General features: G+C 46.4%; 1 protein-coding gene across 3 annotated transcripts in view; it reads right to left on the bottom strand.

Moving 5' to 3' along the window:
• The window catches only part of LOC101837660 (chymotrypsin-like elastase family member 1), a 49,854-nt gene that overhangs the window by 3,839 nt on the left and 27,425 nt on the right, over positions 1-18,590 (bottom strand). For all 3 annotated transcript variants that reach the window (XM_040753789.1, XM_040753791.1, XM_040753790.1), the window contains 9 exons: positions 18,371-18,451; positions 12,804-12,858; positions 12,473-12,567; positions 11,931-12,026; positions 8,319-8,426; positions 8,010-8,095; positions 6,862-6,937; positions 6,070-6,152; positions 3,881-4,583 (listed from right to left, as the gene is read on the bottom strand). In XM_040753789.1, the coding sequence (XP_040609723.1) occupies positions 3,881-4,583; positions 6,070-6,152; positions 6,862-6,937; positions 8,010-8,095; positions 8,319-8,426; positions 11,931-12,026; positions 12,473-12,567; positions 12,804-12,858; positions 18,371-18,451 (1,383 nt within the window). The remainder of the gene's footprint in view (positions 1-3,880; positions 4,584-6,069; positions 6,153-6,861; positions 6,938-8,009; positions 8,096-8,318; positions 8,427-11,930; positions 12,027-12,472; positions 12,568-12,803; positions 12,859-18,370; positions 18,452-18,590) is intronic.

Raw genomic sequence — 18,590 nt, 5'->3', positions numbered from 1 at the left:
GTTCCCTCTTCTGGCCTGCAGGCAGAATACTGTATACATAATAAATAAATAGATAATTAAATATAGAAGCTTGTTCCCATTTTAAAAAAGAAAAAGGTATCTAGAGTGTAGATAAAAAATATGGGTTAGTTTAAGTTGTAAGAACTAGTTAGTAACAAGTCTAAGCTATCGGGCAAGTATTTATAATTAATTACTAAGTTTCTGTGTGGTTATTGGAGCTGGCAGATGGGATAGAATATTCTGCCTACACTCTTTCCAGACCCAGGTCTCACAGCTTTTAGGTTTGTCTGGAAGGTCCCGGGATCTTCCCACATGCCTCACCTCTCCCTGCCCTGGAGCTGGGTCACAGCCCACATCTGATTTGTTGAGACAGGGTCTCACGTAGTCCAGCGTGGTTCCAAACCCACCATACAGCTGAGGGTGACCTTGAACTTCTCATCCTACTGCCTTTGCCTCTGTAGTGCTGGGATCATAGGCCTGTGCCACCATGCCTGGTTAATGGAGTGCTAGGTATCAAACCTGGGGTTTATGTATGTCAGGCAAGCATCTAACTTAGCTAGACATCAAAGCACTGTCCACTGTCTTAACCATCTTCCAGAAAAGTGCCTGGAACATAGTATGGGCTTGCCTGGTGAGTGAATCCTAGTGCTGTCTGGTCGGTCATGTCATGTGACCCTCTCTACAATGCACCTGACCACAGACCATCTACACTGCTCAACATCAAGGAAAAAATTATTTTTTTCAAGGGAGTCTACCCTATGCTGTTTTCCTGACAGGCTTTATGCACCTCCCTTTCCCCAACAGTTTTTCTTAATTCTTTTTCTCATCCTCATTGCTTGTTTGCTTGGCCTTTTTGAGGCAGGATCTTGTTTTATGTAACAATTTGGCCTTGAACTCTGAATCACTCTGCCTGGTATTTCAGGTACTGTCACTGGGATCCAGGCATGTGCCAACAGGCCCAGTTCCATCCCGCACTTCTCAATTATTTATTACAGTTCTGTGTGTGTGTGTGTGTGTGTGTGTGTGTGTGTGTGTGTGTGTGTGTGTGTGTGAAGAACACACAGATGTCATGTTGGGATGATTTTAGGAAGTCAATTTTCTCTCTCCACAATGGGTCCCAGGGATTAAATTCAAACTTTCACAGCAAGTACTTCTACCTACCATCGAGTCAGCCCAGTTATTTCTCCCTTCATTATGATACGTTTCTCATATGATTTGAATATGGGCCTGGAGAGATAGCATTGGCTGCTCTTCCAGAGGACCTAGGTTAGACTCTCAGCACCCACACGGCAGCTCACAACTGTTACTTCAGTTCCAGGGCATCCACTGCCCTCTCTGGTACCAGGCACATACACAACAGTACACAGACCTACATGCAAGCAAAAAACACACACAAATACACACACTCTTTCTCTTTAAATATACATATACAATATTGTACATATATAATATATATAAAATAATTTTTTTTGGCTTTTAAGAGACAGGGTTTCTCTGTATTGTTTTGGAGGCTATCGGTCCAGCCCGGCCTCGAACTCACAGAGATCCGCCTGCCTCTGCCTCCCGAGTGCTGGTATTAAAGGCGTGCGCCACCACTGCCCGGCTAAATTTTTTAAATAAATAGAAAAAACCCAGTAACTTTAATATAACATAACTTGATTTCCATAACCCTAATAGAACTCTTTGTTCTTCCATGACCGCCTTTTTCGTACCTGTCCTCTCACATTTCAAAGGCCATCCCTATAGGTATGGTAGCACATGCCTGTAGTCACAGGACTTGGAAGGCAGAGGCAAGAAGACTGCTGCAAACTCAGGGCTAGCCTGGTCTCTGCAGTGAGTTTCAAGCCAATCAGAGCTACGTAGTGAGACTCTGTTTCCTCATCTTTTCTTTATGAGTCCTATACATTCCTTCTTTTAGGTCCTTGTCATCAAAGAAGCTATGTCCTGAAATTCTGCTGCCCTCTTATTTGGCTTATTTACTATAGGCAAGAATTATAAACTGTCGACTGTCTCCTGCCCCTATTGAAAAATAATGGGGATGGTGACACATCCTTTAATCCCAATACTGGTAAGATCAGGCAGGAGGACGGAGCTCAAGGTCACCCTGAGCTGTGTAGCAAGTTTGAGGCCAGGCTATGTGAGACCCAATGTCAAAGGTGAGGGGGAGGCTGCAAGATTACTTACTGAGTAGAGACACTTGCTGCCAAACCTGATGTCTCGGTTCAATCCTCAGAAGCCAATAATAGAAGGATTCTACAGATTCCCGAGAGTGGTTCTCTGGTCTCCACATCCAAGCCATGATGCCCGTGTACCAACACACATTCACAGGTGCACACACATCTAAGCTATGATGCATGTGTGCCAACACACATTTACAGGCACAATGAAGAAATAAATATTTTTTTAAAAAGGTGGGGAGAGCCGGGTGTTGGTGGCACACACCTTTTATCCCAGCACTCGGGAGATGGAGGCAGAGGCAGGTGGATCTCTGTGAGTTCAAGACCAGCCTGGTCTACAAAAGCAAGTTCCAGGACAGCCTCCAAAGCCACAGAAAAACCCTGTCTAGAAAAATCTAATTAACTAACTAAAAAGACAGACAGACAGATAGATAGACAAATGAATGAATGAATGAATGTGAGGAGAGAGAACTGGTCATGGTGGTTTATAACTCCAGGACTCAGGAGGAGATGCAGGTAAATTTCCTATGAGTTTGAGGTTAGTCTGGTCTACAAAGTGAGTTCTAGACCTCTAGACCAAGCAAGACCATGCCTCAAACAAAACAAAACAGACAAAAAAATTTCAAAACAATTTCAGATTTTAAGAAAAAGTGCCCAAGGGTGTTGCTGGGTGGTTTTTGTTGTGCCTTTGGACTGAGGATCCATCTAGTACTTGTGCACACCAGACAAGTACTCGGACACTCTACAGACTGACCTGTACTCCCAGCCCGTCAGGGAGAAACCTGAAGACCCTGAAATCCTGACTTTTCTTGGCTATGGAGCATTCTGACCACAGCAAAGGAACAAAGACCAAACAGAAGCTCAGCGCAGTAGTGGACACAGTGGTGTCCCGGGAAACAGAGGCAGGGACCTTGGGCATTCGAAGCCTGCCTGTTCTACATAGTGAGCTCCAGAGTTCTAGCCCCAGAGTGCCAGGCCTATGTAGTGAGTCTCTGTCTTAAGGAAACAAACACTTGGGCTGGAGAGATGGCTCAGAGGTTAGGAGCACTGACTGCTCTTCCAGAGATCCTGAGTTCAATTCCCAGCAACCACATGGTGGCTCACAACAATCTACAATTCAATCTGGTGCCCTCTTCTGGCATGTAGGCAGAACATTGTACATGTAATAAATAAATAAATCTTTAACAGACACTCAGGACTGAGAGGTGGCTCAGCAGTCAAGAGCACTGGTTGCTCTTCCAGAGGACCGGGTTCAATTCCTAGCTTACAACTGCCTGTGATTCCAAGATCTGACAGCTTCACACAGACATACATGCAGACAAAACACCAATGCACATAAAATAAAATAAATAAAAATTATAAAAAACAAAACAAACAAAAAGCAGCTCTCTCTAAGAAGCCCACACCTGTGTTCTGGGGCATTCTTAACTGTCTGTCTGAGTGACCCTCTTTCTTAAACCTCATGCTTAAGCCAACATTAAAATAGTTTTATTAATATTGGGCTCAGTGGTGCAAGTGTTCAATCCCAGCACTCAGGAGGAGAGGCAGGCAGATCTCTGTGAGTTCAGGGCCATCCTGGTCTAAAGAGCAAATTCCAGGGCACCAGAACTACATAGAGATCCTGTCTCCAAAAACTAAAATTAAAAAAATTAAAAAGTCAAACCAAATCAAATAGAAAAAGGCCCAACCAGAGCCTCACTTGCCTGGGAGATGCTCACAGTGGAGGAGGTGCATAGCTCTTCTGGGCCTGGGCTGCCAGGGCTTTCCTTTTCTGAGGCCTCTGGGGTTCTCAGGGGCTTCTCGGGTGCGTCTGGATTGGAAGAGGCTTCGAAGGAGGCCCTGGGGCTGCGAGGTGAACCCTCTCCAAAGGCTGGAGAACTACTGGGCCCACTGCCTGAGGCAAGCCTGGGGCTGGGAGGGGCTTTGGGTGGTGGAGGCCGACTTGGGGGTGCCGACGCCCTCTGGATAGAGGCTCCTTTTTTGGTCTGCTCCGCTCCTTCACTCGAGGTGCGGGTGCGGAGGACAACTTCTGGTGGGGAAGGCTGCTCCCCTGGGGTCTGACCTCTGCCCAGGGATCGAGCTGGGGAGCAAAGGGCAGCTTCCTCCTGGGGTGCAGGCGAGGGTGGGGCCTGGGTGGGGCCGTCCCAGGCCGGTAGAGGTTCTTCTTCCTCTGAAGAACTTGTTTCTGACTGGCCTTCCTCCACTCCCTCATCTTGTAAGGACTCCTTGCTGTCACTGCTATCCTCTCCATCTGCTGTGTCAGAGGTCAGCGCTTCTCTGGTTGCGGAGACAGACTCACTCTCACTGGTCACAAAGACAGCTGAGGGGCTGGTAGGTGAGGTCACAGGGCCAGAGGCTGTCAAGGTTCGAACTGGGGGAGAGATGACTAAGGAGCGCCTGCTGCTGCTGTGGAAGGAAGGACATTCAGATTTGGAAGGGTCACGGGACAGCTGCCACCTAAATGGCCACAGTAATTACCACCCACGCTGAAAACAGCAGGTTAAGGCAGTGTTGGAAAGGGGGCACAATTGTCAGTGAAGCTCGTGAAAAATGAAGTAAAAGGTACCACAAAATTTCATCTACACCACAATCTCAGTTTTATACAAGTGCGAAAAGAAAAATAGACTGGACCCTGAGAACATGTAGTTTGACCTGCTCTACCCTGCTGTGTCCTGGGCTTGAGGGCCGGTGGAGAGACACTCGGTACTTGTTCTGATGGGGGTGCTCGAGTGACCTAAGTCTTTTCCTAGTGTCAGTAAGTTTAGAAGGCTCAAAACAAGAAAAGAGCTGACATCTCTTCAGCGTCCTGGGACATCAATGGAGTTGACAACAAAGTTGGGGAGAATGGACAGAGAACTCTGGCTTTCAGTGCTGGAGAAGAGAGAAATGGAGATTTTGTAACAAAGGGAAATATGTCGACAAAGGTACCTACATTGACCCATTAGTAATTGTTTTTGAAATCTATAATCCTCCCTAAACATGAGCCTCACTCTTCCCCTGGTCACAAGGCCAGGCTCACTGCCATCTTGAAGCCTTTTGCCAGGATCTTCATGCAGGCTGAATTCCCACTGGTAATGAGACCCAGTCAGCACTGCCTATGGAGACAGGCCTCTGTACCACCACCATCTTGTAAAACTCACTAGGGAAGGCCAGGTCTCCTATGTCATTGGATCTATAACACCCAGTATTAAACCTTGTCACAGAAGGAGCTAAATGCAACCTACATACTTCAGTGGGAACAATCATATGCCAAGGGACATTTACCAGTATGAAGAACTCATGAATGGAAAAGATATAGCATAGCATACACAAGTGACAGAAGAAGTCAAGACAGATAGGAAGATATTTAATTTACAATGCGTGTAATTACAGGATTGGAATCCAGAATACACCAACAAAAACCTGACGAAAATCACTTCTTCAGAGAGGGTTAAATAGTTGAAAAGCAGGAAAAGGATCAACAGGGGTGTCACAGAGCAGGAACCCTGAGCTCTCCTGCAGGACCAATGACCATTCAAGAAAGCAAGCAATCTGGAACCACAAAGAATATGTCAAAGAGCACCAGGGACACAAAAGAGGTTGCACTGCAGTCGGAACTAAGAGACACCACAGAGGTACATGTAGAGGTCAGAGGACAACTTGTGGAAATTGGTTCTCTCTTTCTACCCTGTGAGACTAGGACCAAACTCAAGATAGGAGTGTGCCACTGTGTCTGGTTACAACAGCTGGTTGCCTAAGTTTGGTGGTAGGTATATGATTTTTTTTTCATTTTTAATTATACCTGAGATATTTGATGAAAAGAAAAATAATTTCCATGGGGGCACAGGGTAAACAGCAATGACCAAGAACCAAAAGGCAGGGCCTGTGGTGTGACAGGTTCTCATCGGCTCACCTCGACATTCCCTTCACCACAAAGACTTTGTTGGAATGCTGCTTCTCCAGTTTGCTCATCACTTCATAGAGACTGTGGTTCAGCTAGAACCAGGAAGAAAGCAGGGATACTGACAAATGGGAGTCCATGGTCATTCCCTCCCCAGTCAGCTTCCCAATCAAAACCTGGTCCTTGTACCACCACCCTCGGCTCTCCATCTGACCCCGCCCTACTCCCTTTCTCCTTGGTCCACTGTGCCCCGAGGGCAGCTTTCTCAAGGCAGGGTTTGACTTGAGGTTGTCACTTGTCTCAGGTGATGCAAGGAATAAATGCTCATGTTAACATTAACTAAGCAAGTCCTAAGTTAGCAGTGAACTCTGGGAAGGAACCTGTGACTATCTGTGAATATAACATGAAACAGTAGGGAACCCTGTAATTTCACAGAGAAAAGACCTCACAAGGTCGTGTTCATGGCTGCCAGTCATGGCCACTGGTCCCCTAGTGCATCTACTGAAAAAATGGCCTGTGTTTGAACACCACTCTCCCCACTCTGTAGCAGCACCTGGGGCTTCACCACTTTGCTCTCAGGTCAATGACTCATGCTGGAACTCGGGTTCAGTCAGTTAAGGGAGCTGGAGAAGACACTCTGATAGTGTGCACAGATGTGCATTTTAATAGCATTCAGCACAATCACTTCATCAGGTGATAAAAGTCAACTCTATGTTCCCAGCACAACTGTCTAAAGACACTGTACACTTTGTAAGTAAGGCCCACTACGGATGCCACTAAGAATCCCACTGAGGCGTCTCTCACCTTGCTCATCTCTTTGTAGAATACATCTCTCAAGTTAGAGATGTTTTGGAAGACGGTCACATAACAGCCAATTCGGCTACAGGGAAACAAACAAGCATGGGTAAGAGCAGCAGGGCGCCCAGATAACCACCACCAAGGTTCACCAGAGAAAGGCATCTGGTCTCCTAGATGATCTGGAATGTGACTCATGGTAGATGGGCCAGGAGTCAGAAAAGTGAGGGGAGACAATGTTAGCACAGGCTGACATAGAAGTTATCTGGCTGGACTGGAATAAAGGCTTTCAACTGGCTAAACTGAGTGGTCCTCTCTGGTGGGCTCCCTATAACACCCAGAAAGAAACTGTTTCTACTCTGTTTAAATTTGGAGTCCTGTGGGTTATGATGGCACACACCTTTAACCCCAGCATTTGGGAGGCAGAGACAGGTGGATCTCTGTGAGTTTGAGGTCAGCCTGGGTCTAAAAAGTGAGTTCCAGGAGAGCCAGGGCTGTTATATAGGGAAATCCTGTCTTGAATTCACATAAATGCAGTCAATAAAAAACGGCATGTTAACATCTTAGCATGGTGGCCATGTATGTAATCCTGGCCTTTGGGAAGTCCAGACAGGAGGATCAAAAGTCTAAGGCCAGCCTGGGATACATAACTAGGCCCTGACTTAAGAAAGGCTGCAATCTTATGGAAGTGTACTTGGTGCAATAAAAATAAGACACAAGTGAAGTTTCAGCCCATTTCTTTTCCACTATGGAAACTTCAAATCTAAAACCTTTTGTCTACCATGAAGCATGGTACTTTTGTTAGTGGGGATCACCTTCCTAGGGTCTGTGTGAATCGAATGGTGGTTTAAAACAGTACACAATTGTGAACTGAAATGTGGATGACAAAGCACTTTACTAGACAAGATCTCTCCTACCCAACAAATACCTTGTCCTCAAACCCAGAAAAGCTGGTGGGGCAAGGATGGCTATCTGTGTCACAAGTCTAGAGAGATAAGGATGCTTGCTTAATCTCACAGCCAATTAGTGGCAGGGCTGAGGCCACATCCACGTCCCATTCTTACACAGGGCTCTTCTCATGAGGTGCCATACGTGGACTACTGGTGACTCTGTGCTCCACTGGCCTGAGCAGTGGCCCGTCCTGAAAGCATCATTACCTATTATAGAGAACGGGCAGCTCCTCCAGCAGCTCCTGGTTCAGATCTTCAAACACACCCTGGGCTTTGCTGAACTCTTCTTCTGCCTGGGTGATAGAACGAGAGGTAGAGGCTGCCTTTGTCATCCTCACCACCTCCCCTCTCCCTGCCCAGACCTGAGTCCTCCTCAGCCTTAGGGCTCTGACTGCCCTCATGGTAATATGGCAAAAGAAAAAGTATTTTTCAGGACACAGGAATCTGTCATTCCTGCACTTGTCCTGCATTCCTCCAGTGGTGGCAGGTTTTTTTGTTTTTTTGTTTGGCTTTTACCTTGGCAGTCTTAGCCTCATCTTTCTTCTTAGCATTCTGCACGGCCTCCAGGTGGTGTCGGGCACTATCATAGTCTACCAGTTTCCGGCCCCGCTTGGCAATTCTCTCCTAGTCCAGGGTGATGAGAAAGGGTATAGATGTAACTCACTTTCCAGTGACCAGAATATGTAATAGAGTACCAAGCAAAGACACTGGATTCTTGGACTTTATCACTGAATTGTGTAACTGGGGTCCCTCATGATGTCAGAAAAACAGGGCTTCTCAGGTAGAGAAATCTGTATTAAGATTTTTTGTTTTGTTTTTAATTTTAAATGAATTTTGTTTTGTTTGTCTTTTGAAACAGGGTTTCTCTGTGTAGCTTTGGAGCCTGTCCTGGAACTCACTTTGTAGACCTAGCTGGCCTCAATTTCACAGAGATCTGATTGTCTCTGCCTCCCAAGTGCTGAGTCTAAAGGCATGCGGCACCACCGTCCATCTAAGAAATATGTATTAAGATTTAAAATTTCCTACAAGCCTGTTATAAACTGGTCCAGCTTCCAGGAGAAACAACCGTGAGAAACCCACTAAACTGAAAGTCAGGACTCTGGGTTTTAGTTCTCTCTGTACCACTTACTAGTCTTGTGGCCTAGGCAGGGGACATCTCTTTTTGAACCTTGATAGCCTCATCAACCCTACACTAACATTTCTTTAAAGACCAGATGCTGAGCATAAAGCACTTCTCAGAGGTCTACCCAGAAATCATAAATTGTTATAAGCAGTAAGAGTTTATGCAGTCTCATTGAAACTATAAACTGTGCTGGGGGAACAGACCCCGCCCTGCCCAGCTCAAATGTCAGAACTGGGAGAGATCTGTGATCATCTTCTATAGCTTCCTCACCCCTGTTTCAGGATGGGGTTGCATGAAGTGCCTCTGCGATGTCCAAGACAAGAAGCAACTCAAGGGTCTAGGGAGATGGCTCAGCTGCCTAGAGTACTCACTGGCTGCACTTCAGGGGACCTGGGTTCAATTACCTGCACCCACATCAGATTGCTCACAACCACCTCTAATCTAGTCCTAGGATAGCTGACACCTTTTCTAGTGTTCAGGTACCTGCACCAACGTCACAAAATAAGTAAATGAATCTTTAAAAAAGGAGGAAGCTAGTTGTGGTGGTGCATAACTTTAATTTCAGCACCTAGGAAGCAGACGCAGGTACATCTCTGTGAGTTCAAGGCCAGCCTGGACTATTCTGCTGGTTACTTTTAGTCAACTTGACACAAGCTAGAGTTATCTGAAATGAGGAACCTCAACTGAGAAAATGTCTCCATATAAGATCTGGCTGTAAGGCATTTTCTTAATTAGTGATTCATAGAGGAGGACCCAGCCTATTGTGGGTGGTGCCATCCTTGGGCTGGTGGTCCTGGGTTTTATAAGAAAGCAGGCTGAGCAGCCACGAGGAGCAAGCCAGGAAGCAGCACCCTCTATGGCTTTTGTATCAGCTCCCACCCTGCTTGAGTTCTTGTCCTGAATTCTTTGGATGATGAACTATGATGTGAAAGTATAAGCCAGATAAACCCTTTCCTTCCCAAGTTGCTTTTGGTCATGATGTTCATCATAACTACAGTAATCCTAACTAAGACAGCTACAAAGTAAGACTCTGTCTCAAATAAACAAGAAAACCAGTGATGTAATTCAGCTTCTGCTTGGACACAGAACAGGAAACTATCTCAGAGTGTATTTCATCTTTTTCAAAAAGCTTAAGCTTAAAAGCTTAATCATTAACATCAATTTGGAAGCCTATGTCAGCTTCCTCTTACAAGCAGACAGTGCCAGCAGAATAGATGATTAATAAACTTAGTAGAATAAATAAAAAAAAATCCTATTTCTGAAGCCACAGAGATGTGTCACTACCTACAGGTACTGGCCTCCAACTTTGACAGCCTGAGTCCCATCTCTGAGATAATGTAGATGAGAGAGCTGACTCCCAAGGCTGTCCTCTGACCTACCCTGTTGTGCTGTTATGCGCGCGCGCGCACACACACACACACACACACGCACACGCACACACGCACGCACACACGCACGCACGCATGCACGCAGCAAATAAATGAATGTAATAAATTATTTTAGAGCAACTGAAGAGATGGCTCAGAAGTTAAGAGCAAAAACGGTCCCCAGAGGAACCAAGTTTGGCTCCCAGCACCCGTATCAGGTGGCTAACAAGCACCTGCAATTCAGCACCAGAGGCTCCAACGCCATCCTCTGGCTTTTGTGGGCACTCACAGACACACATACATATAAAGAAAATTAATAAAAAATATTTTAGCTGGGCGTTGGTGGCGCACGCCTTTAATCCCAGCACTTGGGAGGCAGAGGCAGGCGGATCTCTGTGAGTTCGAGGCCAGCCTGGTCTACAAGAGCTAGTTCCAGGACAGCCTCCAAAGCCACAGAGAAACCCTGTCTCGAAAAACCAAAAAAAATTTTTTTTAAAGTTTAGTTGTAGTTTGGTGGGTTTTTGTTGTTGTTTTGTTTGCCTCTTGGTTTTCAAGACAGGGCTCTCTGTTTAACAGCCCTGGCTGTCATGGAACTCGCTTTGTAGACCAGGCTGGCTTCAAACTCACAGAGATCTGCCTGTCTCTGCTTCCCAAGTGCTGGGATTAAAGGCATGTGCCACCACTTCCCAACATATATTTTTAAGTAATTAAGTAATATTAAATTTTAATTCTGCTTTATAGAACACTTTGGAATAGACTGGATTCTTTGCATCTGACAGATTTTCAAGTATTTGAAGATAATATTAAGATGCTTCTAAGTTTTTTCTATACTATGGACATCTTTAGCTTCATTAGCTGTTTCTAACATCTAAAAGAGATGCCTAGCCAGGCATAGTGACACACACCTGTAATCTGAGAACTCAGAAGGCTGAGACAGGAGGATGGCAAGCTTCAGGTCATCCCGGACTATATAGCAACACTCCGTTTAAATAAAATAAAAGAAATGGATGATTTGTGGCTGGAGAGATGGTTCAGCAGTTAGGAGGTCATTCTGCTCTTCCAGAGGACGAAGCTCAGTTTCCAGCACCCACATCAGGTGCTCACAACCACCTGTACCTCTAGCTTCAGGGATCCAATATCTTTCACCTCCAGGGCACTGTACCCATGTGCACATGCCCCACTCAAACACACACACATAACTGAATGTCATAAAAATAAATCTTTTTTTTTTTTTTTTGGTTTTTTGAGACAGGGTTTCTTCTGTGGCTTTGGAGGCTGTCCTGGAACTAGCTCTTGTAGACCAGGCTGGCCTCGAACTCACAGAGATCCGCCTGCCTCTGCCTCCCAAGTGCTGGGATTAAAGGCGTGCGCCACCAACGCCCGGCTTAAAAATAAATCTTAAGGTTAAAAAAGAGAGCCGGATTCCTTGACCTCGTTGGATCTGGTTCACTTATCAGTTGAGCCCTAAGTGTAAGTCACTGACATCCAAGTGTAAACAACCTCCCAGCACTGCTGTCATCCTGACCTCTTGCCTAACCCTCACCATGGGCTCAAGTGCTTCTTATAATGTAAACCTGGTGTGTCTTCTAACTAGTGTGGACTGTCTCTAACCCTGCCCCACTCAACAGACTGAGTTACCTTCACCTCACTGAACTGGGCCACATAGTTTTCCATGGTCCTCAAAGCCTGGTCGGCCAGTTTCTCTTCGTAGTCTTCCCAAAGAAGATCATTGTTCTGCGGGATTCAGGCAGAGGTGGTGAGTGCCCTACTTCTCCAACCGTCCACCAGAGACGCACCCAGACTCTCCCGGCACAGAACTCTTCTGTAGCACCATAGTTAGAATACCTGGCAGATTCTCAAGAAGAGGGGGGGCTCCACCTAAGGAACTGCATTTGGGGGTGGGGGTAAAGAACAGGAAACAGGACCCTGACCCCAAGCTTAGCGTGCATGGGGAGAGGGAACTGCATGCAGTTGTTTTTCATAAACAACCTGTCTTCAAGGAGGGGACGTTTCTGTGACAAGGGACAAGGTAGAGCCAGCTGCCATCCTGTGGCTTAGAGATGGAGGCTCTGCAGCAGAGACTGAACCAGCCCGTTTCCCTGTTTTCCGGGACAGAGAAGCTCAGCTGAGGGGAGATGGGAACGCATCCCAAGGCAGGGTCATGCCCGAGCTGCCCTTACCGCCGCGATGGACTTCAGCTCCTCGTGTCCATCCCAGTCACTGCTGTAAACCTCCTGCAGGGTCTCTGACACTCTCTTTGAACTTTCATGCATCACTGAAAGGAGAGAACTCAGTCCTATCACAAAGTGTCTTAAAAAGCAGACGATGTCATCACATAGTGACAAGTCAGAAAGATGGGTTTGCAGCAAGAGAAGCTGAGTGGGTCTGGGATAGGAAGTCACTCAGAGACCCACGGAGTCCAGGCCAGCTGAGCACTGAGAACCCTGGGTTGGGCTGCTCTGCCCACCTCAGCGTGCCCAGCTCCTGCATCCTCCCAGGCTGGATACCCACCTTTGACTGCACTAAGGAAGTTCTTCAGGTCCTTGTACAGCTTGTGGCCTTCTGCCTGGAAGCAAAGAGCAGCTTTGGTGACTAACAAGATCTTTTTGGAAGGTGCTCCAGAGGTCGGCCTTGGAAAGTACAGTAAAGACAGAGCTCATGTCTGGAATTCTGCAAGAATTCCCAGTTGCCAGTGCTGCTGTCACTCTGCCAACAAGCTGCAGGTCGTCTTTCTGGGGTCAATGTATGAGCTGGGATAGTGGGAGCTCCTACTGCTTATCTTTGCCATCTGCTTTTTCTCTCTTCCAGTGCACCAGAGCCTATACCCAAGTCCTGGGATGAGGGTCCCCGTATGTGGCTGTCTGTGTGATCCTCCCTGCCATCGGTACAACAGGCCCTTTCCTCTCTGAACCTTCACACAGACATTTCCTGCCTCCCAGGCAGCTTCCTTCATTTGCCCTCCCCCCCGCCCTCCCCCAGTCACCTGCTCCTACTCCAAGGAGTCCATCTGCCACTTCCATTATGTCTAGACCTGCATCTGCCTTTCTCTTGTGTCTGAACTCTCTCTCTGTTTCTGTCTGTCTCTCTCTCTCTCTGTCTCTCTCTCTGTCTCTCTCTTTATCTCTCTCTGTCTCTCTCTCTGTCTCTGTCTCTCTCCCTCTCTCTCTTTCTCTGTCTCTCTCTCTTTCTCTCTCTCTCTGTCTCTCTCTTTCTCTCTCTCTGTCTCTCTTTCTCTCTCTCTCTCTGTCTCTCTCTTTCTCTCTCTGTTTCTGTCTCTGTCTCTCTCTCTCTGTCTCTCTATCTCTCTCTCTGTCTCTCTCTCTGTCTCTCTCTCTCTGTCTCTCCTTCTCTCTCTCCCTCTCTCCCTCTCTCTCTTTCTCTCTTTCTCTGTCTCTCTCTCTTTCTCTCTCTCTGTCTCTCTTTCTCTGTCTCTCTCTCTTTCTCTCTGTCTCTCTCTGTTTCTCTCTCTCTCTCCCTCCCTCCCTTCCCCCTTTCTTTTCTCCCCCTCTCATCTCTGTCTCTTTCTTAAAAAGAAGGGGAGCCAGAGTAGGGAGTCAGAATTAGATCTCAGCCTGATGAATAAATAGCCTGCAGTTCTGACATCTGTTTCTAGCCTCTGCTTTGTCATTGTTTAATGACAAAATCTTTCCTTAGTCCAGGCTGCCTTGAACTTGTGACTATGCTCCTGCCTCAGCTTCCTAAATGGTAGAGGTTTTCTGCTGCTTCTTCTTTTAAATGAATCATTTTTTAGTCTTTTTTAACAGTCTATCTGTGGCTCTGTGAGTATAAACTGGGGTGCCCAAAGAGACTAGAGGAGTCAGGTCTAACTGGAGCTAGAGTTACAGGAAGTTGTGAGCCATCAGATGCAGATGTTGGGAACTGAACTCAGGTCTTCTAGAAGAATGGTAGATGCTCTTAACCACTGAGCCATCTCTCCAGCCCTATTCTCTGCTTCTTAAGTACCTTCAGGAAACAGAAACTTGGAACCCCTGCCCCAGATAGTGCTTCTTCATATTAAATAGATCTTGAATAGATGGCTGCCCTTCTGTATCTGTATAGGAAACATTTAAAACCTTTTGTATTCATATTAGTGTCCTGGTTGCCAATGTGTAGGTGTACTGCCTATGTCCAGAAGATGGTGTTGGATTCCTTGGTACTGGTGTTTTAGATGGTTGCAACTGGGTACTGGGATCCAAACCCAGTCCTCTCGTCCTCTCTAAGAGCAGCAAGTGCTCTTAACTGCTGAGCCATTTCTCCAGCCTCAGAAAATTTAAAAAATTATTTATTGTTATGTATGTGAGTATATATGTGAAGTGTGTGTGAGTGTGGGCGTGCATGTCTCATGTGTGGAGATCAGAGAATAACTTTGGGGGTTGGTTCTCACCTTCCACTTTGTCGAGGTGCGGTCTCTCTTACTGTTTTTGCTCCACTACATACTCAGGCTGGCGTCTGGCTGATTCTCCTATGTCCAACCCCCCATTTCACCTTAAGAGTGTTGGGATTAAGCCGGGAGTTGGTGGTGCACGCCTTTAATCCCAGCACGTGGGAGGCAGAGGCAGGTGGATTTCTGTGGGTTCGAGGACAGCCTGGTCTACAGAGTGAGTTCTAGGACAGAGAAACCCTGTCTCGGAAAACCAAATCAATACCAAACCAAACCAAAAGTGCTGAGATTTTAGATGTGTGGACTACATCCAGATTTGCTTTCTAACATGGTTCTGGATATTGCCCTCTCCTCACTCTCTTCTCTCCTGTGTGGGAAACTCCAGTTTCTAGGATCGGGGTGGAGAGGGAGTGAAAGGCCAGATGACTGACATCTGAAGCCTGACTTCAGGAGCGTGGGAGAGAACTAAGGTGTGGCCCACTTCAAAGGTATGCTGCAGGTCAACCTGTGGATCAGAAGGAACCAGCTCAGGGAACAGAGCATTTGAAACCTCAAAGATGTTATGCAGTAGACCAGGAAATACTCCCTGGGAACTTGTTCACTACTAGAAAGGCTAAAGATAAAGAAAAAAAAAAGAAAATTCTACCTAATAACTTATGGAGGTCAGAGGACAATGGCAGAGGTTGGTTCCCAATGTCATGTGGGCTCTAGAGACTGAATTTACATCATCAAACTTGGCAGCAAGTGCCTTTACCAAAGAGCTGTCCTGCCAGCTTAAGGGCTTTAGGAGGGTTTTTGAGGTTATAAAAATTAATAAAAGGGCTAGAGATAGCTCAACATTTAAGATCAGTTGCTGCTCTTACAGAGAGCCAGAATTCAATTCCCACTACCCACTTGTAACTCTGACTCCAAGGATCCAACACATTCTCCTGAAAACCTGAACATGCATGTGCATGCTCATAGACACAAACATACACATAAATAAAAATAAAAATCTGCCAGGTGGTGGTAGTGCACGCCAACCTCTGCACTCGGGAGGCAGAGACAGGTGTTCTCTGTGATTTTGAGGCCAGTCTGACTATAGAGTGAGTTCCAGGACAGTCAGGGCTGTTACACAGAGAAACCTTGCCTCAAAAAACAAACAAAACACTTCTAAAAATTTAATGAAGATTTCACATTCTGTTTGAAATAAAGCAATATGGACTTCTTTGTACTTCATCATGAAAACTTGATTTCAAAACAATCTGAATGATAAGAACTGTCCAACTGGGCTGATCAGATGGCTCAGTGGTTAGGTTAAGAGCCTGCACTGTTCTTACAGAGGACGTGTTGGGTTCACAGCTGCCAGTGCAGGCAGCTCACAGTTTCCTGTTACTGCAGTGCCCTCTCTGTCCTCCCCAGGAACTTGCCTGGGGGTGGCAGGCCTGGTCATGGGCTGCTGTGAGCGGCCTGACACGGCATGAGTGATGGGAACCCGGGTGTTCCATGAGGGCGGCACACACTCTTCACCACTGAGTCATCTCTCCAACACCACGTACCGTTCTTCCTTTACACCTGCTCTTTCTCTTGAAGAGAGAAAGTAGGGGAGCGGGAATGGTGGTGGAGGTGGCCTGGCCACCCTCCCCGAAATGTCTAGGCTAGGTCACCTAGCCCCCGTTTTCCTGAGGCCAGACTCTCACTTGGCTGGTTGTCTGGTGTGCTGCTCTCAACTATCGGGTTACTCCACACCCCTGGCTTCACTTCCCTCGTCTATAAATGCAGGGTTAAGCCACTTCTATCTCCAGATCTGCTGATCTCATCACTTCTCCCTCGGAAACTTTGCCAATTTCTTGGTGTTGCCGTAGAGAGCCTGAGTTAGTTCTTTGCACCCTCTATACAAACAGTCCCTACTCTCAGTAAATGAATCCCTCACTCTCTGTGGAAGCTTGGCCAGAGCAGTCAGCTATGCAGAACTGGGTCCCAACAGACTCGGGGACTGAGGGTTGAAGGTCCTGGTTGTGCCAAGAGACAGCACAACCAAACCTTGAGCAAGTGCTCCGGGTACCACAAAGAAAAGACTGCTGTGCTTCCTGAGGAAAAACACCTCTTCCTGTGCTGTGAAGAGAGGCCGGGCAGAGGCGAGGAGAGCCTCACAGAAACAATACTTACTCAGGGCATGTGATGGAGTGTGTATGCCTCGTGTGCACACAGCAGGGTTTGACCCTAGCAGCAGGTTAACAGACTGTGGTGGTTCACACATATAATCCCAGAAGCTGGGAGGTGGAAGCAAGAGGATCACAAGTTCAAGACTATCCTCAGCTGTACACAGAATTCAAGGCAGCACGAGCTTCATGAGATACTTCATCAAAGCAACACAATGGAGATCACTCCAGAACCCAGGCAAGTGTTGGGGCGTTAGAGGATCTGGACAGCTGCAAGTGACAGCTGATATGGAGTGCAGATGGATGGGGATGAAATGATCAAAATACAGTATATTCATGTGTGGGAGTGTCAGAGAATAAGTTTTACATGTTGAAAATAAAGAGCTGATTCCTTTACCAATTGACTCATAGCTATTCATACCCCAGCTGGAAGGAGACAAGCAGACATGATGTGATTCCTGATGGTAGAATTTAATGACACCTATAAATATTACTGCCACCAAACAAAAATGGAAACCAAAGTCTAGTCAAGCTTCTACACCTATTATACAGTTAGAAAACACAGACCACAGAACATATTCAACAGCCAACAAAAAGCTGGGTATGGTGGCTGTGCCTTTAATCCTGGCACTTGGGAGGCAAAGATAGGCAGATCTCTGGAGTTTGAGGCCAGCCTGGTCTACAATTGAGTTCCAGGACAGCCTGGGCTATGGAATAGAGACCCTGTCTCAAAAAACAAAATGAAACAACACAACAACAAAACAACCAGCAAAACATAAGTTGTAAGTGACCAGGTTCCATTCCCAGCACAGCCTCAGATACAAAATAGTTTCCAGGCCAACCAGAGTCAAATAACTGAGAAGAGTTTGTTATAATCCAACCATGGGAAGAAACAACTTTAAAATAATCATTTTAGAAACTACACACTTAATTAAGTCGTATATCACAACAAGTGTGTGTGTGTGTGTGTGTGTGTGTGTGTGTGTGTGTGTGTGTACACATGTGGGAAGGCCAGAGCCAAGGAAAACATGGAGATCAAAGGACAGTTTGTATGAACTGTGACCTTCCTGCTTCAGTCTTCCCACTGTTGAGATTGTAAACTTGAGTGACCATTCTTGTTCTATTTTATTTTTTCTGAATATACTTTCTGATCTAGTCATGGATATATGTTTTACAGGGAAATAAACGGGAGAGGGGGCTGTAAATGGCTGCTGGTGTCTGGTGGCCTGTGACATTTGACCTGATAATCAATAGTGTCAGAACTGCGCTGGCATGAGATAGATGTTCATTTAAGTGAATAACTTTTGTGTTATGAAGAACCTCAGCAGTCTCTGCTGAGGCAAGCCGGAGCGAGCGAGCATGCCTGGCTGCCAGGGTCTTCCTGACGCAAATGCTGTAATATGCAGAGAAAGAAGAGCTAACAGCCCTCGTGGACTAGCAGGGCAACAGCCACAGGAAGGGCAAGTCCCATCCCTTCTCAGAGAAAAGGATAAGCAGCAGCTGAACCTTTAGGCACTTGGCCCCTCCAGATGTCCCTTCTCCACCCTCCAGGTTACCTGTTGTTGGTAGAAGTTGCTGGCACTTTGTTCAAATCGTTCATCTTTGGTTTCTACAGTTTTCCCCAACTTCTGCAGAACCTGGGATGAAAGACAGAAAGGCCCGTATGGTTACAGTCAAGTCTCTTATCTGTTGGTCTTGGGTGTAATTAAAGGTCCAGTCCCTTCTCAGCTCAACAGAATCAGGAATGTGGCACACTGCTAAGAAAAACAAGGCTCT

This window comes from Mesocricetus auratus, unplaced genomic scaffold, assembly GCF_017639785.1.
Source record: "Mesocricetus auratus isolate SY011 unplaced genomic scaffold, BCM_Maur_2.0 Super-Scaffold_100010, whole genome shotgun sequence".
Taxonomy (NCBI): Eukaryota; Metazoa; Chordata; class Mammalia; order Rodentia; family Cricetidae; genus Mesocricetus; species Mesocricetus auratus.
Note: the sequence above shows the minus strand (reverse complement) of the source record. Positions and strands in the feature narration are given on the sequence as shown.